The 26,765-nt window shown below is 40.3% G+C and overlaps 1 protein-coding gene across 1 annotated transcript in view; it reads left to right on the top strand.

The window, feature by feature from the left end:
* Window positions 1–26,765, top strand: part of ADAMTSL3 (ADAMTS like 3) — a 367,745-nt gene that overhangs the window by 151,032 nt on the left and 189,948 nt on the right. The window contains 2 exon segments of the mRNA XM_081230123.1: window positions 1,919–2,155; window positions 14,945–15,071. Coding sequence (XP_081086249.1) covers window positions 1,919–2,155; window positions 14,945–15,071 — 364 coding nt within the window.

Below are 26,765 nucleotides of genomic sequence, written 5' to 3'. Positions count from 1 at the left end.
TTTGCATACTAAAATGTAAGCAATGTCTTTAATATTGAGTGAATCTTTGTATTTTATAAATGTGAGTATTTGATATGTTTATAGCAAAAAATGCTCTATAAATTTTAATAGAACTGTGTGTAGAGTTGCATACTGAATATTTTATTTTTTTAATAAATTTATTTATTTATTTATTTGTTTTTATTTTGGGCTGCGTTGGGTCTTCATTGCTGCGTGCGGGCTTTCTCTAGTTGCAGCGAGTGGGGGCTACTCTTCATTGTGGTTCACGGGCTTCTCATTGTCGTGGCTTCTCTTGTTGCAGAGCACAGGCTGTAGGCTCGCGAGCTTCAGTAGTTGTGGCTTGCAGGCTCTAGAGCACAGGCTCAGTAGTTGTGGCACACGGGCTTAGTTGCTCTGCAGCATGTGGGATCTTCCTGGACCAGGACTCGAACCCATGTCTCCTGCAATGGCAGGTGAATTCTTAACCACTGTGCCACCAGGGAAACCCTGACTATTTTAAATAAACTTTATGCTAAATTGTCTTATTGTTTTGCTTTGTTTGTTGCTGAGCTTTTAGAATTAATTGGCTTATTTGAAAAAATAAATGAAAAACATTTATTAGTATAATATAATCTAAAACAAGTGTCTTCTAATAATTTTAAGCTAACATTAGTGTACTTTGGGGGTCATTTGTCCTTCTGGGGAAACTTGTAAAAATAATAAGCTCCCTTATCTAAAGTTTCAAAAGTACTTTACCCCTGTGTCTATTTGCAGCCCCTTATTGAGTAGGCATTATTTATTGTTCATCACTTTCTAGTCGGGATTTAACTAGCTTTGAAGTCATTATTAGGTACTGTTGAATGGCCATTACAGCTTTTTGGAGTTGCTTCTCAATTTTTATTCTCTATGCCTAACTTACAAGTACTCCTCCCTCTTGTTGTTGTTTTTTCATTGGAGTATATTTGCTTTAAAATGTTGTGTTAGTTTCTGCTGTACGACAAAGTGACTCAGCTATATGTATACATATATCCCTTCCCTCCTAAGCCTCCCTCCCACCCCACCCCCCATCCCACCCCTTCTAGGTCATCACAGTGTGCTCAGTTTTGAAGAGTAAGGTAACATTTTTATCATCCAGCATCTTGCTTTGGAAGTATCTGATGAGATTGATTAGTAATTAATAAAAAGACCCTTGAGTCATCAAGACTTGTACAAACACTTTGTCCTATTATTATGAGAGCTCCTTGGGGTATTAACTTGGGATTTATTTGCTTTTGTTGTAGACAGAATTTGAAAAAGCTGCATTATCTCTTTCCATTCTAGAGCCTGTTGAAGGCAGGCACTGGGTACCAGTAAAGAGCAATGGCAGGGAGTCTGAAAACAAGAGAGGAAAGGTGATGAACTAAATAACAATGACAAAAGCAATGAAACAAACACAAGTCCCCACAGAGCACAGCAGTTTGGGGCCAGTTAATAACAACCCTTTACATTGAAATGGCTCCTAAAGGCATGGAAGATAATGAATATTTCCTATGAAGACCTTAGGTCACCTGGAAAAATCAAAAACATTCCATTTTCCCTTGTCTCAAAAAGAAGGAGGTTGTGTAATGCATTTGAAAATTTATATTCAGTGTGGTTAAAATAGAGCAAAATTTGGCATTTAAGTATGGTAAGCTTTAATTAACTGGAGAAAACAACCTGGGTTTAAAAATAATCAGAATAATTGAGGTGATCCCCTCCTTTATCACAGAGGTACCAGTAGAATTCCACAGTACAGATTCTGTTTTGAAGGAAAAAAAAAAAAAGAAGTGAAGGAATGAAGTGACTTCTGGGAGAGAAGCAATTGGGGTCTGCTCTCATGGGACCCAGGTACACTTGTTCAGCCTTCTGCTGGCCCATCTCACTGGATGATGTGCATGTGGCCCTTTTTCTCTGCCCCCAGGACTGCCCTCCAGATGCGGAGGACTTCAGAGCCCAGCAGTGTTCAGCCTACAATGATGTTCAGTATCAGGGGCATTATTATGAGTGGCTTCCAGAGTACAATGATCCTGCTGTCCCCTGCGCGCTCAAGTGTCACGCACGGGGACAGAACTTGGTAGTGGAGCTGGCACCCAAGGTCTTGGATGGAACTCGTTGCAATGCTGACTCCTTGGACATGTGTATCAGCGGCATCTGTCAGGTGAGCCACACCTACTTCCTGTACCCCTGGTTCAAGGATGTGCCACGACCACTCTCAATTTTTCTTCTACACTTTTGTTCACGCAGATGAAATATTGTCTTTGATCCTTTTAATGTAAAATTTTTTTAGGGAGTATTACCTGTAGCTTATGTTTTACTTATTTAAAATAGTGTAAATTTTGCCCCTATAGAATCAAAAGATTGCAATATATGACTTGTGGTTTTTCTAGATCAGTGGTTCTCCAACTTGAAAGTGCATCGGAATCACATGAAGGACTTGTTAAAACACAGTGTTCTGGGCCCCAATGCCAGAATGTCTGATCCAGTCGGTCTGGGGTAGGGCCTGAAAATGTGCATTTCTAACAAATTCCCAGGAGATGCTGATGTTCCTGGCCCAGGGACCCCACTTCGAGAATCACTGCTTTGGAAGGCTAATATTGATAGATTCTCTGACCTTTCTTATTAAAACTAATTCATTGTTTTGGGTCTTTGGGAGCAATGACTTATATATTAATTAATTAGCATGAATGTGTTCCAGCAGGCTTTTCAGAGTGGTCTTTGGAGAGCTGCAGTGAGTGTGTCTGAGGTATAAGCCCCCACTGCTTGTAATGGGTCTGAGGATTCAGGGCACTATGACAGGTTGCTGAGACAGTATGGGGATAGTAGGGAAAGGGTAGGATTCCACCCCATTCCTTTGATCACTGGAAAAAAAATTGTAAACATAATGAATGCCTAGTATTCCATCTACCCTATTATGTTCATAACAAAAATGGTAGTAACAACAGCAAATGAACCTAACCATCTACTAAGTGTCAGACACTGCCAGGCATCTCTGACTTCATATGCTTAGATGAACCGTGGTCTTGTTCCTCAGACTAGTTTCTCCTTCCTACATCTTTTCATCTAGAAAATGGCTTCCAGTTGCTCAACACAAAACCCTGGAGTCATTCTTGATTCTTCTCTTTCAATCCACACATCTAATCCATTGTCAAGTCCTGTCAGTTCTACCTCCAAAGCCTCTTTTGAATCCACCATTTCTGTCTCCACTGATTTCCTTCCTAGTCTAAGCCCCGCATTAGCTCTGACCTAAACTACAATAGCCTCCTGTCCTGATCTCCCAGCTTCCAACACTGTCCCCATTTGATTCATTCTCCACACAGCAGCCAAAGTGATTGTCTTAAAGCCTAAATCAGAGTTTTTAACTCCTCCCACCAAAATCCCTAAATGGCTTGTCATTGCATTGATGATGACATCCAGGATCCTTGCCTACCTTTCCAGGCTCTTCCTGAACTCTTCTCTCCCCTTCCCCACCTTTTTAAAAAAGAACTTAAAACTTTTTAGGTTCAGAGCAAAATTGAGTGGAAGGTACTGATGTTTCCCATATACCCCCTGCCTGCACACATGCAGAGCCTCCACCATTTTCAACACTCCCCCACCAGAGTGGTACCTTGGGCCTCCCTGGTGGCGCAGTGGTTGAGAGTCCGCCTGCCGATGCAGGGGATACGGGTTCGTGCCCCGGTCTGGGAGGATCCCACATGCCGCGGAGCTGCTGGGCCCGTGAGCCATGGCCGCTGGGCCTGCGCATCCGGAGCCTGTGCTCTGCAGCGGGGGAGGCCACAGCAGTGAGAGGCCCGCGTACCGCAAAAAAAAAAAAAAAAAACAGAGTGGTACCTTTATTACAATTGATGAGCCTACATTGATGCATCATAGTCACCCAAAGTCCATAGTTTCCATTAGGGTCCACTCTTGGAGTTGGATATTCCATGGGTTTGGACAAAAGTATAATGACATGTATCTGTCATTGTGGTATCATACAGAGTATTTTCTTTTTCTTTTTTTTTTTTGCAACTTTATTGGAGTATAATTGCTGCACAATGGTGTATTAGTTTCTGCTTTATAACAAAGTGGATCAGTTATACATATACATCTGTTCCCATATCCCTTCCCTCATACAGAGTATTTTCACTCCCCTAAAAATCCTCTGTGTTCTGCCTACTCATCCCCCCAACTCTTAACCCCTGGTAACCACTGATCTTTTTTTTTTTTTTTTTTTTCACGGTACGTGGGCCTCTCACTGTTGTGGCCTCTCCCGTTGCGGAGCACAGGCTCCGGACGCTCAGGCTCAGCGGCCATGGCTCACGGGCCCAGCCGCTCCGCAGCATGTGGGATCTTCCCGGACTGGGGCACGAACCCGCGACCCCTGCATCGGCAGGCGGACTCTCAACCACTGCGCCACCGGGGAAGCCCATCCACTGATCTTTTAACTTCCTCCATAGTTTTGTCTTTTCCAGAATGTCATATAGTTGGAATCATACAGTGTAGGCTTTTCAGATTGGCTTCTTTCACTTAGTAATATGCATCTAACTTTTCTCTATGTTTTTTTATCACTTGATAGCTCATTTCTTTTTAGTGCTGAGTATTATTCCATTGTCAGGATGTGCCACATTTTATTTATTCATTCACCTACTGAAAGACATCTTGGTTGCTTCCAAGTTTCGGCAATTATGAATAAAGCTGCTATAAACATCATGTGCAGGTTTTTGTATGGACACAACTTTTCAATACATTTGGGTAAATACCAAGGAGTGTGATTGCTGTATGATGGTAAGAGTATGTTTATTTTTGTAAGAGAGTCTCAAACTGTCTTCCAAAGTGACTGCATTTTGCACTCCTACCAGCAATGAGTAAGAGTTACTGTCATTCCACATCACCTCCAGCATTTGGTGGTGTCATTGTTCCAGATTTTGGTCATTTTAATACGTATGTAGGGGTATCATATTGTTGTTTTAATTTGCAATTCCCTAATGACATGTAATGTTGAGCATCTTTTCTCATGCTTATTTATCACCTATATATCTTCTTTGATGTGGTGTCTGTTCAGGTCTTTTGCCCATTTTTTAATTGGGTTGCTTATTTTCTTATTGTTTAGAGTTATTTATATATTTTGGATAACCGTCCTTTATCAGATGTGTCTTTTGCAAATATTTTCTCTCAGTGTGACTTGTCTTCTTGTTCTCTTCACAGTGTCTTTTACAGACCAGAGGCTTTTGATTTTATTTTATTTTCATTTAGTTTTTTAAGGTTTTTTTTTTTTATGTGGACATTTTTAAAGTCTTTATTGAATTTGTTACAATATTACTTCTGTTTCATGTTTGGGTTTTTTGGCTGCACAGCATGTGAGGTCTTAGCTCCCCAAACCTGTGGGGATCGAACCCGCAGCCCCTGCACTGGAAGGCGAAGTCTTAACCACTGGACCACCAGGGAAGTCCTGAGGCTTTTGATTTTAATGAAGTCCAGCTTATCAGTAATTTCTTCCAGTGATCATGCTTTTGGTGTTATATCTAAAAAGTCATCACCATAGCCACGGTCACCTAGGTTTTCTTCTAGGTTACCTTCTAGGAGTTTTATAGTTTTGTATTTTACATTTAGGTCTATGATCCATTTTGAATTAGTTTTTGTGAAGGTTGTAAGTCTGTGTCTAGATTCATTTTTTTGCATGTGGATGTGCAGTTGTTCTCGCACCATTCATTGAAGAGACTATCTTTTTTTTCCATTGTATTGCCTTTGCTCCTTTGTCAAAGATCATTTGATTGTATTCATGTCAGTTGATTTCTGTGCTCTCTATTCCATTCCATTGATCTATTTGTCTATTCTTTTTCCAATACCATACCATCTTGATTACTTTGGCTTTATTCGTAAGCCTTGAAGTTGGGCAGTGTTAGTCCTCTGACACTGTTCTTCTCCTTCAGTATTGTGTTGACTGTTCTGGGTGTTTTCCCTCTTTATGTAAACTTTAGAATCAGTTTGTTAATATCCACAAAATAACTTTCTGGAATCAAGTTGGAAAGAGCTAACATCTTGATAATATTGAATCTTCCTATCCACAAAAAAGGAATATTTCTCCATTTATTTAGTTCTTCTCAATGTTTTCCACCTGCTGGATCTAACCATTTTTGATAGAGGGGTATTGAAGTCTCCACCTGTAATAGTGGGTTCATCTACTTTTCCTTGCAGTTCTGTAGGTTTTTGCCTTATGTATTTTGGCATTCCATTGTTAGGCATATACACATTAAGAATTGTTATGTTTTCTTGGAGTATTGACACCTTTATCATTCATAAATGCCCTTGATAACTCCCCTTGCTCTGAAGTCTGCTCTGTCTGAAATTAATATACCTACCCCTGCTTTATTTTTATTAATGTTAGCATACTGTGTCTTTCTCCATCCCTTTACTTTTAATTTATAGATGCTTTTATATTTAAAGTGGGTTTCCTCAGACAACAGATAGTTGGATCTTGTTTTTTGATCTACTATGACATTCTCTGTCTTTTTAATTGGTACATTTAGACTCACTGCCATACCCCAGTACCCTGACAATGTCTGGCCCCATCAAAGGTCCTCACTTAAAAACTGGTTGAATAAATGAGTCTTATCTACTTGCAAATGCAGAGGCTTTTCATAACTCTTGGTCTTCCTTTCATTTCTCTCTCAGCCTCCAATCCTGAATTTTCTAGTTCAAGCTTGATATCCATTCTGGGAGATTCCACAGATTCCTCCAACACACCATCGGAATTCCTCCAATCCCCACCCCTTTTCAAATGAACTAGTATTGTTCTTCCCAGATCCACTAGTTATTCTAACTGCTATTTCTATTCATTTCTGCTTATGACACCACAATTCCCAGTGTTACCTTCCTGAATTCATATTGTAGTCACCAAATGTATTTGCTTGCATGTCCTCTATCCCGGTACCTCTATCAAATCTCTCACATTTTACTCTTCTTTCCTCTCTCACTTTCACCTTTCTACCCCAAGACTAAACTGGTCAGTCCCCCTTGGTAGCCTAACCAATCTCTCTTCCTTTCTTTCCTACTCTTAAACCATCTTATTTGATGTTTGCTGTTGCTTAATCTTCCCTAAGGTCAGAGTTTACTACTTCATTTTTCTATCTCATATGCTGTCAGTGGTTTCCCTTTGTAACCACCAGTTAACTTTTGAGCTCTTCCACTAAATGATAATAGCTATTATTTGTCAGTGGAATTATGCTTTTTTGTTTTCCAAGTTTTTGACAATGAGTGTGTATTGCTCTTATAATGAAAAATAATTGTTACTAACAAACAATTTAATCTGGGCTAAAGAAGAGCAATGTGATCGAGGTAATGTTTTGATGCTGAGGTTTTGAAAAGTTGAGTAGAAGTTACATATATCAAGATGAGGAAGAGAATCCCAAGGACAAGGAATAGTGCTGGTGAAGAGGTGTGATAGTAGGTGTGTTTAAGCATCTTTGACTCATTCTGTAGAGCTGAGGTGAAAAATACCTGTGGGATAATGCTTGAAATTGAGGCAACAGATGTAGGTGGAAACCAATCATGAACTTATTCTGAAAGTTATAAGAAGAGAGGAGCCATTGAAGAACTTTATAAGAAATAGCTGAGTTGGGATTGTTTTTAGAAAGATCACTCAAGTGGCAATGTGGCAGATTATTTGGGAAAGACAGGGTTGGAGCAGATAAAAATAGGTCACGTTGGGGTAACAAGGGCTTAAAGTAAGGTGGAGGTAGGGTGACTGAAGAAGGGGAGACAAATTCTACAGATTAAAGAAGCAGATCTTTTAGGGCTGGATGTTTGATTGGATGTGGGAAAAAAAAGAGAGAGAAGTTGAGAATGATGTCTGGATTTCTGACATAATAACTAAGTAGATGACGAGGCCCTTCACCAAGACAGAAAATACTGAGTGAGGACCAAGTATGTGGGGAAAAGATGATGAGCCTGCTGTGGATATCCAAGTTGATACATGAATCTAGAGCTTAGGAGAGAATTCTAGATGAGAAATATAGATCTGGGGGTCGTCCCATGGTTAAAGCTAATGTATGTCCTTAGGGACTGAATGAGAAGGGCAGATTCCCAAGGACAGAGTTCTGGCCCCATCATTTCAGGGGCAAGCATTGGAAGAGGTACACATGATGGAGACTACACAAAACAATCTTCTGTTTAATAGAAAACTGGGAGAAAACAAGATATGGGTGGGTGAGTGTTTAAGAAGGAAGTTGGCAGTGCCAAATACTTCAGAGAAGTCAAGCGGGAAAAGAACTGAAATATGCCTGCTTCATTTGGACCAAACAGAGATCATTGGTGACCTCAGCTTAAGCAGTCTCAATGACATGGTTGGAGTGAACACAGCTTGGTGCAGGATGTATTAGTTTCCTGTGACTGCTTATTGTCTCTGAGCCTTGGTCTCTTCAGTCTGTATAAAGGAGATGTTACTCTCTTTATAGGCCCTATTTTAAATTTGTTCTTTCATTAATCAACTATACTCCAATATAAAATAAAAAGTTAAAAAAAAAGAAATGGTATGGATATTGACTCTTTATCTTATGAGGTGTGGAGGGCTCAAGAACCTGTTACATTGATAATTACAGAATTGCCTGGAAAAATAAAAAGTATTCCCAAATAAGAAGGATAATCTGAAAGGATGACAAGTTACCCATAGAGTACCATTCATCATCCTTATTACCAAACATAAGAAAAACACTCTATGACATAAATCACAGCAAGATCTTTTTTGGTCCACCTCCTAGAGTAATGGAAATAAAAACAAAAATAAATAAATAGGACCTAATGAAACTTAAAATCTTTTGCACAGCAAAGGAAACCATAAACAAGATGAAAAGACAACCCTCAGACTGGGAGAAAATATTTGCAAACAAAGCAACTGACAAAGGATTAATCTCCAAAATACACAAACAGCTTATGCAGCTCATATCAGAAAAACAAACAACCCAATCAACAAATGGGCAGAAGACCTAAATAGACATTTCTCCAAAGAAGACATACAGATGGCCAAGAGGAACATGAAAAGATGCTCAACATCACTAATTATTAGAGAAATGCAAATCAAAACTACAGTGAGGTATCACCTCACCCCAGTCAGAAAGGCCATCATCAAATAATCTACAAACAGTAAATGCTGGAGAGGGTGTGGAGAAAAGGGAACTCTCTTGCACTATTGGTGGGAATGTAAATTGACACAGCCACTATGGAGAACAGTATGGAGGTTCCTTAAAAAACTAAAAGTAGAATTACCATATGACCCAGCAATCCCACTACTGGGCAAATACCCAGAGAAAACCATAATTCAAAAAGGCACATGCACCCCAGTGTTCATTTCAGCCCTGTTTACAATAGCCAGGTCATGGAAGCAACCTAAAGGCCCACTGATAGCCGAATGGACGAAGAAGATGTGGTACATATATACAATGGAATATTATGCACCCATAAACAGGAACAAAATTGAGTCATTTGTAGAGACGTGGATGGACCTAGAGACTCTAATACAGAGTGAAGTAAGTCAGAAAAAGAAAAACAAATATCATATATTAAGGCACATATGTGGAATCTAGAAAAATGGTACAGATGAACCTGTTTGCAAGGCAGAAATAGAGACACAGATGTAGAGAACAAATATATGGACACCAAGGGGGGAAATGGCGGTGGGATGAATTGGGAGATTGGGATTGACATATATACAATAATATGTATAAAATAAATAACTAATGAGAATGTGCTGTATAGCACAGGGAACTCTACTTCACTTCGCTGTATAGTAGAAACTAACCCAACATTGTAAAGCAACTATACCCCAATTGAAAAAAAAAATGTATTGAGCAAAAAAAAAAAAAAAAAAGAGAGAGAAAGAAAGAGTTGATTTTGCTGTTAAGGACAAATGTAAATAGATGGTTTTATAGGGATTTTTTAAATTTATAAGGCAGCATGAAAATAAGTACAACTAGTTTATGTGATACATTTAAAAACATTAAAATTCATTTAAAAAAACTCAAAAAAAAAAAATTCGTTCTTTCATGAACAACATTTCAGGAGCCCAGCAGAACAGCTGTCACACAGGAGCCCTGTAGGCTACTCTGGTTCTCTTTCCCTGGTTTCTCCTTGTGGGCACTGACCAGAGCTCCCTCTTATTTGTCTAAAGTGCATAGTTTGCTCCAGTAGTTTCCAAGGTTTGAAGGGGATTGCAGGATAAAGTTGGTTTTCAATGCCGAATTAGTTCCTTTAAAATGTGTGCTTCCTATCACGTTTCTGTGAGTCTAATGAGTAAGTGGATTCTTTGGGCAGTCATAGGTGATACCTTGCTGAAAGCTGAGTGATCTTCTGGCAAAGGCTATTCAGGTCAAAAGAATTGCATGCCCTTCTTCAGAAGTGACTCAGACACTTCTAAGTTGAATTCAGTATCTTTCCTTCCACAGGACAATGTTCACATAAATTCCCTTTCCCATACAATGTGGCTGTGGCTGTCCACAGCCATTAGGATGGGAGAAAGTAAACTGTGATTCTCTCTGATTGCCTTAGGATCAGTGAACTGAGCCCTGATGTTCACTTGACAGAGACTACAGACAATTTTTGCAGGTGTGTTTACAGTTTGCTCATTTACATGACCCTGTCACCATGCTCCTGGGAAGAATCTACCATGAGTCTGAGCACAGCAGACAGCATGAGACAACAAAACACACTGAATGAAATTTGCTTCTGCTTTGGAGGTCTGATTTTTATCAGAAACAGGACCTGGTTGGAACCAGATCTTCAGAGCAAGTCTGATTTATCATTCACATTTATTGAATTCCTTGACAACTGTGTAAATGAAGAAAATCACTTTGTATTTCTAGTAAAAATAATAGCATCTAACCCTTACTGGGTGCCTACAAGGTGTCAGGCATTGTCTAAGCACTTTACTGTGTTAGCTTATCGTACACTATGAAGCTGGGATAGTCATTATCCCCACTCTGTCTATAAGGAAACTGGAATTTGAAGAGGCTAAGTCATTTGCCCAGACGGCACAGCCAGAAAATGGTAGAGCTGGAATCTGAACCCAGGAAACCGAATTCCAAAATCTGTTTTCTTAACCATGGCGCTATACTGATGATATTTGTATGTTTTTTATTGCTACAAATATAGCCAAATTTTCTAACTGGAAGTAAGATGTGATTCTAGTAGACAGCAGTCAGCACGATAGGTGAGTGATGCTTAGACAGTTTAGTACAGAGGCTGAAACTCAAATATCTACCCTCCACTCTAGAAGAAAACTGCTCAAGTCTAGTCATAGTGAGTGATGAGGGCTGTCGTGAGCTGGAGAATACATATCTGCTCATTAATATGCTCAAGAGGGCAACCGTGTATAAACATGTCAGAGTTTTCATTTGTCAACAGGAGCCAGAAATCTGGATTTTAATGTGAAATGGCCAGTTTCAAACAACCCTTTGATGTTAATGACCCTGCTCTATGCATTAATAGTTAAATAGTACTTCAGTATAATACAGGCTAGGTTTTTCCTTCAGTAACCAACACCCCCTGAAGCTCTGTGGCTTAAAACAATTAAAGGTGACTTTTAGCTCACGCTGCTTGGCCAACGTGGGTCAGCAGGAGTCTTTGCTCTTGAACGTCTCAGAGACCCAGACTGAGGGAGGCTTTATTGGAACACGTTTTGCATAATAACTACAGCAGTGAGAAGGGGAATGTGTGACTCACACACTGACCCTTGAAGCTTCTTACAGAAGTGACACAAACACTTAGACTCATATTTCGTTGGCCAAAGACAGTCAATGACCACACTTAAATTTCTAAGGGGGTAGGGAAGTGCAGTCCTCCATGGGCTGGAGAAGCTAAATATTTATGAAGATTCCTAATGATTACCATAGCTCCATATCCTCTGATTTTTCAGGCAGGAATGTTAGAATTTTTTGTAAGGTAGAATCCAATTTTCAGAGATCTCAAGCAGAAGTTGACTCAAAAAATTCTTTGCTTCTTGAAGGATTATATTTGACTGAGCTGGAAAATTCATGTTTTGCTTCATATGGAGTAACGACCCTTATTTGAACACTGACTTCTATGAGCTGATTAAGAAATCATATGCCAGAACTATGAAATAATCCTTAGCTGAAGTGATGATTTATATATGTGTATTTATTCCCCAAAGCACTGCTCATATATCTTAATTTTTTGTTTATATTATCCCCTATCTTGTATAACTTGTCTCATTAACTACACTGTAGAATATAAATCTTGTCTTACTAATTTATACTCTGTAGTGCCTGGCTCTATAGAAATTGGTTATATATGGATGTTAATAAATTTTATTGCTATGTTTATCGATTAGCGGTTTTTAAATCATTACCACTAGAGATCTTGACTTCAGGAAAAGTCACAGAAGTTGAAAATACTTGAGGCAATTCTTAGGAAGTTGCTCAGTGTTCATTAGGATGTGAAGTGAGAGCCAAAATTCAGTAGTCCCTCAAATTCAAGGGCAGTTCTGGCTTATACCCTATGAATCACAAGGCAACCAGAACTTCTTTTCAGATATTATTTTTCTGTGATGTTTTCACATGCTTATTTTTGGCTGTAATATTTGGATGAACTGTAGCTTTAAAAATTATGAAATACATGTCAGTGCTCAGGGGAGTATTCGATTGCCCAGGGTCTTGCAAGGCTCTAAACACTCTTCAAAACAAGCCCGTCCTAGCTCCTAAACCCACACCCTTCCTGGATGACCAGACAAAGGGTGATTCTCTTCTCATGAAATGCAAAGTGCTCAGGGACACGGATGTGTGAGGACAGAGCTTGGCCTAGGAACAGTGTTTTATAATTTGATGGTAGAATTACTACCCTTTGAGAAAGTTGCATGAACACAAGTTACTCACTGATTGAATCTCAACCACGCAAGTGTGTTTCCAAAATCAATCACTCTTAAGTTATTCCACATGTACTTGTAAATATTAACATAATGGCCTATGTAACTGGGTTCACTGTTGTCCATCTGCCGATACTAAAGGTGAGGAAGGTATAGCATAGTGTTAGGATTCTGCTGTCAGATGAACTGGGTTTTAAAACAATACACTAGTTGTGTAATGTAGGAAAGTCATATAACCTCAGTGACACTCACATGCCTTATTTGTAAAATAGAGATAGAAGGTATCAGAAGGTTGCTATGAAGATTAAATGAAATAATGTGTATAACATATTTAGCATAATGCCAGTTACGTGGTAAGCATTCAATAAAAATCAACTATTATTATTAATATTTTACTATTATCTTTATAAAAATCATATAATCAGGATGAAAGGGTCTCAAAGGATTCAGCCGCTCATCAAATAATTTAATCCCCACTCCAATATTCCTGCCAAAAAGTCTCCTACCTAGCCCATGGTTGAATATTTATTGTTGGATAACTCTGATTTTAAAAACTTTCTCATATTGAACTAAATTATGCCTAAACCTGTAGCTTTCACCGTTTGAAAATACACAGGACAAATGTAAACCCTTTCTTCATGACAGCCCTTTGTGAATTTGAAAATATCTCTAATCATAGGCTTTTCCTTAAACTTCCTTGGAACTTGTCCTACCTCTCCCTGAAACTTTCATTTGATCTTTTTCCTTCCCTTCAGCACCAACATTTTGGAAAGAATAGTCTATAGATGTGGTTCCAACTTTGTCCTGTTTTATATTCTCTTCAACACCTTGGATACAAAATCTGATCCAGCAGTTCTCCAAACCGAAGCATAGGGGCTCAACCCAGCAGTCAAAACAAAAGGAAAAACAGAGAGAGATTAAAGGGGCTCTCTTTTGATGAGCCCTTTGAGTATTCTAATCACTGTACTAAGAGTTTCACATATATCTTCTCATTTCATTCTTAGTAGACCCTACGTGGAGTATGTATTATTGACCCTATTTTACTCTTGAGGAAATTGAGTCTCCTAGAGTTTGAATTGTTCAGCACCCTGCAGCTTGAAAGGGGTGGTAGGACAGGGCAGGTTTTGTAAGTGGGCTGTTTGCCTCTAAGGTCTCTGCACTTACACACCAGGCATATAAATACAAATAAAGTTGAATGTGTATGCAGAGGTAGAGATGAACCAGCTCATCAGTTAATATTATTGGGTGCACATCATGTAAAAGACGTATTTGTAAAATAAAAAGAAATATAAGACATAGCCCTTTTTCTCATACAAGGAAGCTCACAGTCTAGCAAATACACACACACAACTCACAAAAGCAGTAATTCACAAAAGACTGAAGGATATCAGTATAAGCATATTCTATGAGATAGCTCTCTCAATTCCTTCCTTATATTTTAAAAATTGTTTATAAAAGTTTTTATAAAGATTGTGTATATATACACACACATATATATATAATGACATACAGGTAGAGATAGGTATAGGTATAGATAATGATAAACAGAAGGAAATGCAAAGATACAAATACAGAATATAGAGAGATATGGATATATCATCAATATTAAGATGCAGGTATAGATTGAGATTAAAAACAGAAAAAAAAATTAAAATAAAACTATGGACCAGAAGGATATACATCAACTTCAGAATAGTGGTCATTTGGGGGAAGAAATGAGAGAATAGGACTAGGGTAGGGATAGAAAGAGAGGGAAGGGGTGGGAAAGAGGAGAGAGGAAATATCTGTGATGTTCCATTCATTTTATGTACATAAAATATCTGAATAAAATTATAAATAAAACACTAAGAGCGGGAGTGTCAAGGGGCAGTCTCAAGTCTTTTTTAATTCTTTGGCCTTTGGAGAAGAATCATATAAATGACAGGGTACTGTCAAGCTTTATATATTATTATATCTTTTAAAAACTATATTCTCATAAAAGAGAGCCAACTCGTACATTTAAGAAGGATAACACCATAAATACGGTTTCTGACATACAGAAGGTCTCACATCCCCGTATCTCTACCCGCTCCTGACCGCCGTGCTTCTGTCTGTCTGCAGGCAGTGGGCTGCGACCGGCAACTGGGGAGCAACGCCAAGGAAGACAACTGTGGCGTCTGTGCTGGCGACGGCGCCACCTGCAGGCTGGTGCGGGGACAATCAAAGTCACACGTTTCTCCTGAAAAAAGTAGGTTTTAAACCCGATACGATGTTACCATAAAACATGTGCTTTAGACCGTCTGATACTAGAATAACATTTTCCTAATGCTGAGCTTTTTCGTTGGAAAGAACTTTTGACCCGTGTTCTAAAAGACAAATTTCTTCCAAAAAGTGTAGTATATCAAATTCTTATTCCCATTACCTCTTTTTTTTAAAAGATTTTTTTTGATATGGACCACTTTTAAAGTCTTCATTGACTTTGTTACAGTATTGCTTCTGTTTTATGTTTTGGTCTTTTGGCCAGAAGACATGTGAGATCTTAGCTCCCCCACCAGGGATTGAACCCATACCTCCTGCATTGGAAGGCGAAGTCTTAACTACTGGACTGCCAGGGAAGTCCCTATTCCAATTACCTCTTCTAAGACTACCTGTTTCTTTGAACATATGCCAATACAGAATATAACTATTTTTTTTAATTTGCTGATTTTTTAAGGTAAACTATGAGTCATTATTTTTTCTGCCCCCCTCTGATTGCTAACAGGGTAGAAAATATTGTCATGCATTTTTTGCCCATTTATACTTCTTCATGTTTCAATTAGCTGCTGAAGTCATTTACTCTTTTTCCTATTTGGATGGTGATCTTTTCCTTACTTGTATCATGAATATATACTATTTGTTTGTCTGTTGTACCTATTTCTAATGTTCTCTGTTTGTCATTTGACTTTCAATATTGTTTGTGTTTAATATCTGCTTAAATTTTTTAAAAAAAAATTTCGGGGTCAGTCAACTTTTTCTGTAAAGGGCCAGAGAGTAAATATTTTAGGGCTTTTCAGCCCATATGGTTTCTGTCTCAACTACTCAACACTGTGCTGTTGCCAGGCAAAAGCAGCCACAGACAACCCGTGAACCAATGGGCACAGCTGTGTTCCAATAAAACTTTATTTACAAAAACTAGCCTGCAGGCTGAATTTGACCCTCAGGTTGTAGTTTGCTGACCCTTGCCTTAAAGTGAAAAAATCATACATGTGCGCCTTCTGCCAGTGCTTTTTTTGTGTGTTCCTACTTTATTTTAGCTTTTATAAATTTATAAATTTATTTATTTATTTTTGGCTGTGTTGGGTCTTTGTTGCCGCGTGCGGGCTTTCTCTAGTTGTGGCGAGAGGGGGCTACTCTTTGTTGTGGTGCGCGGGCTTCTCACTGTGGTGGCTTCTCTTGTTGAGGAGCACGGACTCTAGGTGCGTGGGCTTCAGTAGTTGTGGCTCGCGGATTCTAGAGTGCAGGCTCAGTAGTTGTGGCACACGGGCTTAGTTGCTGTGCTGCGCGTGGGTTCTTCCTGGACCAGGGATCTGACCCGTGTCCCCTGCATTGGTAGGTGGATTCTTAACCACTGCGCCACAAGGGAAGTTTCTGTGTGTTCCTACTTTAAACTCTTTTATTTCTTCGTGCTTATTTGGATGTAACTTATGAAATAGGGATTTTACTTATTCTTCCAAAATAGGGAGAGCCTTACAGGAGGGGTGGAAGGTGGGGAGGATTTTCCAGGCAGAGGAAACACAAAGTCATGGTGTGACCCTAGAGGGAAGCCTGGACTTTGTTGAGGAACTACTAGGATTGCACATTGGTTAGGGTGGGGGAATAAGACAGAAGGCAACCATAAAGGCCTTCATCATTGTGCTTCACATTTCAGGTTAAATGGAGTCATTGAAGCCCTTTAGGCAGTGGAGTGGCATGGTTAGATTTGTGTTTTAATGAAATAATTCTGGCTGCATGTGGAGGTGAGCCAGGAAGCAAGGAGTCTAAGCAGGATGCTGTTTTTAAATACTCCAGGGTGTTTGAAATAATGAGGCCTTGGTCGGGAGTAGTGTGGTGGGAGAGGCAGAGGAAGAAACAGATGAGAGAGAGATTTAGGAGAGTCAGTGGAGTTTGATAATTCTTTGAATGAAGACTGTAAGAGAGAAAAGAAAGGTAGGATGTTGCAGATTTTCCAGCTTGAGCAGCTGGGTGGATTTATTTGCTGTTCATCAGGGTAAGGAATGCATGGAGAGGAGATGCATATCAAAGATAAATGTTCATATACACATGTTCCCATTTCTCTTCCCTCCTGCGTCTCCCTCCCTCCCACCCTCCATATCCCACCCCTCTAGGCGGAACATGTGTATGTGTATAACTGATTCACTTTGTTATAAAGCAGAAACTAACACACCATTGTAAAGCAATTATACTCCAATAAAGATGTTAAAAAAAAAAGATAAACGTTCACCTCCTTGGGTTTTTCTTCTTTCCCGAAATTTGGCCCCTTAAGTATTCAGTGCCTTGGTACCTATCTGATACCTTCAAACAGATGTTGATTGTCTTTGGAGTGGAAGAGTTGATCTGAAACATGATAGTCCATTGTTGCTAGTGGCAAAATCGCCATCTTGGTGGTCTTTAGCTGTAAATTAGCCGAGTCTCTCCAAAGAGAGTATATAGAATATATCAGGAAGTCATGACAATTTAGCCAGGGAAAAAGTTTAAGGGAATTCAAGTGAAAAGATAATGAAAAGAGTAGGTAAACTCAGAACTTAGCCAAAGCAGTATGGAAGCTGAAGGAATAAGTAATTCCAAAAAGGAGGTAATAGTTGGCCATGTTAAATGCTGTTTTGAGGTAAGCTGGAATTAAGGTCCAAAAATTTCTCTTTGGCAATTTGAAGCCAAATTTGTGACCTTCGCAAGAGTGGTTTCAACGAACTTCTGGCTGAAACCAAAGCCTGAATGCAGTGGGTTTAGGAGTGAACAGAAGGTGAGAGAATGTATCAAGGGAAGGCTTTTCCCAGGAATAAAGGAGGGGTACACACCCACACCATGTCAAGAACTGGATAACTACAGGCACCCTTGAGAAATTAACTGTGTTCCAATACAGTGTTTTGTCTTTTTTTTTTTCAACTCTGTTCATTAGGAGGTAGAGTCAGCTGCTTAAGAGTGAGGGCTCTAAAACAAATTCACAAATGGGGATAATAATTATGCTCAGCTCTTAGGGTCATTGTGAGGATCAAATTGGACTATATAAGAAAAAATGTGTGACACACAGTTAACACTGGCTGAAGGATAAAGAAGATGAGGCAGATGACCCTACTCTCCAGCCATCCTTTTCTTCATTGGAAGCTGTGATCTCTACATCACTTCCTTCTTCTTTAGGATAAAACATTGGCAAAGGGATTAACAGTAGAAAAAACAAAATTTTAAGTACAACAAAATATCTGTGCAAGCTTTGGGAATAGTTGTAGCAGGAGGGTGCTTAGTGACTTGAGACACAGGTTTAATATTCTTTCATTGCAAACAATACTATCATATAAATTGTCTGTTGCAGACAATAAGCACGAGTGGGTGTTTTGTGAGCTAATACTATGGTGCCAAGGAATTATAAAAAGATTTCAGGCTCCCTAAAATCTAAATAAAAAATAAATAAAAAATATATAAAATAAATTAAAAACATAAAACAAATTCACAGATGTAGAAAACAAACCTGTGGTTACCAAAGGGTGGGGGACGAATTAGGAGTTTGGGGTTAACAGATACAAACTACTATATATAAAACAGATAAGCAACAAGGATATACTGTATAGCACAGGGAATGATACCCAATATCTTGTAATAACCTGTAATGGAATATAATCTGCAAAAATACTGAGTCAAGATGCTGTATACCTGAAACTAACACAGTATTGTAAATCAACTATATTTCAATAAAAAAAGAAAAGAGTGAGGGCTATCAGGGACTCGAGAGTGCTCCCATCAAGGAAAGGAGGATAAGGCACTCATCAAAGACAGTAAGGAGGGGAATTCCCAGCGAGACTCTGTGCTCTCACTGCTGGGGCCCGGGTTCAATCCCTGGCCGGTGAACTAAGATCCCACACGCCATGTAGCACAGCCAAAAAAAAAAAAAAAAAAAAAAGACAGTAATGAAGTGGAGGAGTAGCTGCAAGGGGGCCTAGGTGAGATTGGAAGCCATGAGATCCATGGGCTTCCTGAAGGAGCTGGCTTTGAGTGGTGGGGTACCAGTGAGAGATGCATTCTATGGCAATTCACAGAAGACCCAACTTATAGATACAGGAGTTTACATATCTCTTCTAACAAGAAGTTTGGAGCTGGCAGTCAAGTCTGGGGAAGCTGTTTTACTATGTTTTTGAGGAACCAGGCTCCTGTCTCTCCTTCCCCAGCTTAGAGTATGGCTTTCATCTGGGGTTGCTAAGTCACTATTAAATACTCAGACAACACATCCACACAGCAAGTGAGAAAGAAGAAGGTGGTGCAAAAGGCATTCTTTTAATACTGTACCCTTTAGTCAGGAAAGGAAGTCTTCCTCAGGGAGTTTTGCCTTGCTGACCAGAACTGTGGCATATGACACACTGGCTTCTAAGGAGCTGGGAAACCAAGTATATCACATTCCATCCATTCTGTTATTAGTAATATTGATCTAATGCTTTATAATTCCCAACATTCTCTTCAGGCATATCATTTAATTCCACCGGCCCCCTTACATTGTGGTTTTGACATTGTCTGACCCATTTTACAGGTGAGAAAACTAAGGAATAGAGAAGTTAAGGAATATGGTTAAGAAATTGGAGTCTGGGGCTAGATTGCCTGGGTTTAAATCCTGGGCCTGTTGTTTACTAGCTCTGTAAACAGAGCAAGTTTTTGAACTTTTCTGTGTATCTTGACTTTCTCATTTTAAACTGGGAACAGCAGTTGTACTGCCTTTGTGGAGTTATTGTCAGGATTAAATAACTCAGTCATGCCGAGCATTCCCAATAGTGTCTGGCACCTAGAGAGAGCTCAGTAAATGCTAGCAATATTTTTATTAGAAATATTGCTCATATGGGTACCAAAGGATGTCACACCTCTAACATAACATTAAATGTAAACAGATTTCGAAATCAACACTTGGTCCGCCGGGGCTTTGTTTTTGAGAGAGCTACTGATGGGTGTGGAGGAAAGTCTTGTCAAAGGTGTCAAAACACAGTGAATAGTATGAGAAACCAAAGATAGAGGAAAGAATAAGATCCAGAGGAAGACAGTGAAGAACCAGGCAGGGCTGTGAAGAGTTAACTAGGACAGCCTTGGAATGAGAGGACTAATGGGGAAAAATCTTCACCAGCTCAGGCCTTGGGGAAGTGCCTGCAGTTACTGTTGGCTTTAAAAAGTGTGGAAATCTTGGGCTTCCCTGGTGGCGCAGTGGTTGAGAGTCCGCCTGCTGATGCAGGGGACATGGGTTTGTGCCCCGGCCTGGGAAGATCCCACATGCCGCGGAGCGGCTGGGCACAACGGTGAGAGGCCCGCGTACCGCAAAAACAAAAACAAACAAACAAAAAAGTGTGGAAATCTCATCAGAAAGGATGTCATCTTGTCAGGGTCTGAGAGAGGTTAGAAATTGAGAAAATTCTAATTGAACCAGAGTAGAAGCTGAGTGAAATTGGGTCAAGAAACCAGTCTTTTTGGAGAAGTTTGTGGAGGAGGCCCTGGGGTGGGAGGGGATGGGATGGGGGCTGTGCTGGCTGAAAGGGGCTTTTACCTGCTTGACTGCATCGTTCCTCACTCTTGATAAGGTACTTCGTATCCTCTCTCTCTCTCATTGAATTCCAGCTTTGGGATTATAGATCCTTTTGAGAATCTATTGATAATTATGCATTTTCTCTCCAGAAAAATGCATGTGTCCCCATAAGCCCCAAATTTGCCATTCCGATGTTTTTGAAGGGGTCTCAGACCCCTGATGCCAGTTCAGGACAATCCAGGAGAAAGGCCCCTAAAAATCTGATATTTTTTATTAATTTCTGCAAAGGAAGAGCAGCTGGAGCTCACAGACAGATCCCTGAATGCAGTGAGGAGAGCTATGCGGTGAGAGCTGGGGGCATCCCGCCCGCGGCTGACAGAGTCTTCAGGCTCTTTATGCCTGTGCTGGGGCTGAGGCTAAACTTAGCAAAGATGCCTGCCTGTGTGAAAACTCGGTGCTTCTCATCCTCGCTTTTCCTTACGGCCCCTTCATGTCTGTTGCTGCTCTGAATCTGGCCAGCTGAAGCTGTTTTTGGCCGGGGTTTTCCATGGGCCATATGGAAGCACTTCCCTATAATCGTGCTTTGTGTGAAAGAAATGTGGGAAACGAAGCCACGTCAATCCCTAAGTGTGCATCACCAGACCTGTGGGGTCCACCAGGCTCCTCTGTCCTCACCTTGCCAAGCAATCATTCCGATCTTCCCCGGGACTTACACTGAAGGAGGCCGTGGCCGGGAGACGCTATTGGCACAGCCCTGCTCTGGAGAAAGAGCACAGGGTTGCTCAGGGGCCCTCGTTTCCATCCTGCAGGGAGGCAGATTCAAGGTGTAAGAGCCTGGAGCCAAAAGCTTTGCTATGAGAAATACCAGAAATTAATCCACATACAGCATGCATATTTCCTGTTCATAGGCAGAAGGAGAGAGACTGAACTAACAACTGGCATCAATAACTTTGGCTGTTGGAACAGGGAACTGGAAGCTACTCAGTTTTTAAAGAGGGAAAACTCTAAAAACAGCAACACCCCTATTTGGAGCATCTTGATTTGGTACTTAGGGACTCACTTGTTTTTCCAGGTTTGCCCGTTATTTTGGTCTTGTCCACACAAGGGCATGCACCCATGAGACAAATAAATAAATAAGCTCAGCTTGTCTGATATGGGCTGTTTATGTAGTTGACCCTTGAACAACACGGGTTTGAACTACATGGTTTTGGATTTTCTTCAGCAGTAAATACTACACGGCTAAATGATCTGTGGTGGGTTGGACCCACCCCCTCAGAACTGCGAATGGATATGAGGAACTGGGTATACGGAGGGCCAACTGTAAGTTATACTCAGTTTTTTTTTTCTTTTTTTTCGCCGCACTGTGTGGCATGCAGGATCTTAGTTCCCCGTCCAGGGATTGAACCTGTGCCCCCTGCATTGAGAGCACGGAATCTTAACCAGTGGACTGCCAGGGAAGTCCCTATACTCGGATTTTTGACTGGAGGGGGTTGTCGCTCCTAACCCCCACGTTGTTCAAGGGTCAACTGTACATTTTTCCCTGGTGGCAACTAAGCCTATTGATACAGTGATGCCTAAGGCTGAGCTGGAACACCAGCATTATGCTCAACTTTGGACATTGTGAAGATAACCACACCTTCTTACAAAGCATCCCTGTGTACTCCTGACAGATACAGCATCCTGGGCTAGGTGGACTGTGGGGCTGCCTCACAGGGTAATTCTCACAAGGTTTTCTCTTCATACACTCTTCATTTCTCCTTTGACTGTCATTTCCAAAGATAATCTGTGCATTTAACTTATTCCATAACAAAGAAGACTGTATTGGCTTGCTGACATGCTAAACAGATTGGTTTCCCTTCCTCCTGCCTTCTTATTTCATTTTTTCTGCCTCCTTATTCATCTTTCTTGGGCAAGATTCTGATGGATAAAACTCTTATGCTAGAACTGTGTGTGGCAAAAGAATATTCAAACCAAAGACCCTGTTCATTTTATTTATTTTTGACTTTTTTACTTTTTTAAAATATTTCTTGGCCACGCCGCACAGCTTGTGGGATCTTAGCTCCCCGACCAGGGATCGAACCCGCACCGCCTGCATGGAAGTGCAGAGTCTTAACCACTGGACCACCAGGGAAGTCCCAGACCCTGTTCGTTTTAATAGGATGTTTCCCCATTTAATTCACGAGAGAGAGCATGGCATGGAAGAAGATCCCAAGACTGAAAATCTAGAGCCCTGGGCTTTCGCCCTTGCCTTGCTCTCTCCCATGTTTTTATGCTTCTCCTATGTCCTCTGCATGAAAAAAAAACAAGAGGAAAATGACATGCAGGTGCTGTTGAGAAAGAGTGTCATTGAGGCTGATTTTCACAGAGTAGCCGGACTGACCAGGAACTCTCCAGCTTAATACCTCTTTGTGAATTGCCTTTAGTTTTACACTTATAATAAAATCCATACCCCTTTCCATGACTTTCAAAGTCTTGTGGATCTGGCTCTTACGTTATGTCATGTGTACCATTTTTTTGCCCCTCACTCACTAATCTCCAGTTATACTGACTTTCTGGATGATTTTAGAATGCCAGGTGCCCTTTTCCTCCATGGCTTTTGCATCGACCAATCCCTGAGCCTGGAACATGCTTCTTCCAGCTCTTAACTGGGCTACCTCTTTTTCAACCTTGAGCTCAAGTGTCATCTCCTCAGAGAGGTTTTCTTTGACCAATCCACCTAAAGTCAGCCCTTCTCTTTTCTATTTCCTTCTTAGCCTTTATTGCAAGAAGTAATTATTTCATTTACAGTTGTCTCTTAAATAACATGGGTTTGAACTGCGCAGCTCCACTTATACGTGGATTTTTTTCAATAGTAAAGACTACAGTACTATATGATTCTCAGTTGGGTGAATCCCCAGATGTGGAGCCTTGGATACAGAGGAAACACGGATACGGAGAGCCGACTGTAAATTATACGTGGATTTTCAACTGCGTGGAGGTTCAGTGCCCTTAACCCCCGTGTTGTTCAAGGGACAATTGTATTTATTTGTTTAATTGGTCTCTCCTACTAGTCAGGCATTGCAAAAGCAGACAACACGTCTGTGATTTTCACCATTTTATTCCTAGTGCTTGTATAGTACTGAGCACGTCACAGGAGCTCAATAACTATTGCACGAATGAATACAGGCTCTTTGCTGGAGACAACTCTGCTTCCTATTATGTTTTCAGTGAGACTAAATAATATTGTGCAACAGAACTGGCCTGGAAGCCAAAGACTAGGGTAATAACCTCTGCTTGGCCACTATCTGTGATCTTAGGCAAGATCACAGGAACTTTGGCTTTTTCATCTGTGTCCTGAGACTGTTAGCACAGATGATTTCTAAGACATCTTTTATTTCTGAAAGTCTATTAAATATATTTGTAATTTATTCCTTATTTTCAAACACAGAGATCTTGGGATTAAATGGAGGTTAAAGAAGTAAGTCCTAGGTTCTCATATGAAGAATTTTCCAAAGCTTTAATGAAAAGATTCCACAGAGATGGCTTGTCTTCTTAAAGAGCGCAGGAGATTTTACATATTTATATTTGTTTACACAGCCTTCTTGGCCCCAAATTCCCTGTCTTTGGTGATAAGGATGCCTTCTACCCACCCTGGTACAGGGAGGGTCCCTTCCCCTGAGATTTATCTCCTGCTTTCCTCCAGTGGAGGGTCAGAGTGTCCTTCTTGTGCTTGCTGTTTCTCAAGTACCTTTAATTCAAAATAATCAGTATGCCAAAGTGGCATATTTTGGGGTGACATATTCTGAACTTCTACATCCCATTACAGAGTCAGAAGGCAAATGACCATTTAGTCCTCACCAGGCTCTTGATTTCTTAGATGCAGTCTGAGGGCAGAAAAGAACTGTTACACTAGGATGCTGGGGAACATCTGGACAGAAAGATGTTGTTAGATGCTGTATGTAACGTAGCCCCCTCTACTGCATGTTATTCAAAGCTAGTCCTGGAAACGAGCACCAAAGCATACACTGTTAGGCACTCGGCCTGTTACCATGCTCTTTTGGGGTAAAGGCATTTTAATCCCTTAAAGAGATATACCTCCAGGTTGTTTCTACAGAGACACCAGGGCTAATAGCTAAGGACACTCATTTGCAGATTCAGCAATAAGAGACATCCATGATGTAGCACATGAGCAGCTCAGGGTAGGAGTAGGGATGTCATCGCAGGGCAGGTGTAGGTATGGGAATCGGTTTTCAGCGTGCAGCCGGTTGCTCTCACCAAGTCAAATCCCTGCCGTGTGTCCCTTCTCTACTTTTGAAAAGACGGTTGTTAATTTCTGATTTTTACTTTGCCCATCTTTGTTCCATGGCACGTCTCATTTATCCCACCTCTGTGTCAAAAGGCAGTATGTGGATAGTCCTCCAGCTTCAGAATCCGTGTAGCCACACACTGGCTTTCCCTTCTTTTGCCCCCTCAGTCCCCCACCACACCCACAGAGGGACCGATAGACTCAAATCAAACTTGGCTACCCTAATTTGGAAAGTTGTCAGCCCCTGTTCTACACAATGTCGTTTTAGGTTAAATGATGCCAAGTGGTTGCGGGTGTGTACGAGCATTAATAAACACCATTTTTGTGTTTATATGTTTTTCAGTTTACAAAATGAATGCTTTCACGCCCATTATCTCGCTTTAAAGGAAAATAAGTATTATTTTTCCATTTTTTCCATAGGGTTATTATTATTAGCATTAACATTTATTCAGGTACTTTTCTTCCTTTTTTAAAAAATAACTCCTTTGTTTTTTGGGAATGGAGAGGAGATTGGAGGGTGTGTGTGTGTGTGTTTGAGCCTAAAAAAGCTGAAGAAGATAAATGCAGGGTCAAGAAAGTAACAGGAAATATGCGTGACCGAAAGTTTTGTTCGGCAAAATACCCAACCAGATTTTAAAAATCAAAAAAACAAAAAACAGGAATGGAAAAGTGGAAATGAGGTTGTTAAAGTGAGAGTAATAAAAGAGTCTGTCTCTTTTCTTGTGTTACCACGGAATGTGTGTATTTAGGTTGGTGTAGTTCTAGTTTGACTTTATAGTGAAAATAAGCGATCTGGTATAAATTACAGTCCTTCTGGGCTGAAACTGATGTTTATTGATTAGTTAATATTGTGTGGACAATTTATTTCCTGTACATCTTGCTACTTAGCAAAACTGTGATTCTGCGGCAGGAAATGAGACATAGAAAAAATATGATGGAACAGCTGGACTTGAGCATTTATGTGTGGGAGGGAAGTTAGTGGAAGCAAACTTCGTAGATCCTTGAGTCAGCCCAGTGATTGCGAAATCAAATAAGTGAAACCCATAAAATCAAAGTCTGTAAAGAATATACTTGTGATGGGACAGTTTGGGTTTATACAATTATAACTTGGTCTCAACAGTAGAAAAGTTGAGTGCAGTTTTTGGTTCTGACCCCAGCCCTACTAATTAGGAAGTCTGTGATCTTGGGCAAGTCACTTAAACTTGCAAAACTTCAGTTTTCTTTATTGTAGGAATGGGTTTTTACTAGAACAAAGGAGGCATTTATCTCAGGTTACCTAGGATTGTGCCTGGGGGCATAGTATGTGCTCAGCGTGGTTTTAATAACTTTTACTTACCCAGTCCTACTGGTGGTTAAGTTCTCTTCTAAGCCCTTTGCGTGTATTATGTTATTAAATCCTCTCAACAACCCCTTGAAACAAGTATTCTTATTATCCTCAATCTACAGATGTAACTGAGACACAGGGAAGGTAGGGACTTGCCCAAAGTCATACAGCCATTGTAAGTGGCGGAGCTGGTATTCCAATCCAGGTTGTCTGGCTCCAGGGTCTGTGATCTTAACCACGATTCCATATTGACTCTCCCAGTAGTTTGTAGAGTAAAAATAATGCAAATGACATTAAAATTGTGATGAGAAGAAGCCCTGGAAGATGGCACAGTGAGTAGCAGTATCAAGGATCTCTTACCCCAAATTTCAATGAAAAAATGTTGAAATAGTTCCAAATAATGAAGGTGTTCCCCAGGAACCAGTTCCCAACACCACCACCAAATCTGGGTGTTCCCAGATGTGGACTTGCTGTTATGAACATCGTAGGATGGGGTAGAGAAGAAGCCTTCCTCCATCTGGTATGTTCTCAACCATTGGATTCTACACCATTAGAAAGTATAATATTTTAAAGCAGCCTCAGAATC

Source organism: Mesoplodon bidens (genome assembly GCF_964165515.1).
Source record: "Mesoplodon bidens genome assembly, chromosome: 3".
In the NCBI taxonomy this organism is placed as follows: Eukaryota; Metazoa; Chordata; class Mammalia; order Artiodactyla; family Ziphiidae; genus Mesoplodon; species Mesoplodon bidens.
This window is presented reverse-complemented; position numbering and strand designations above follow the sequence as displayed.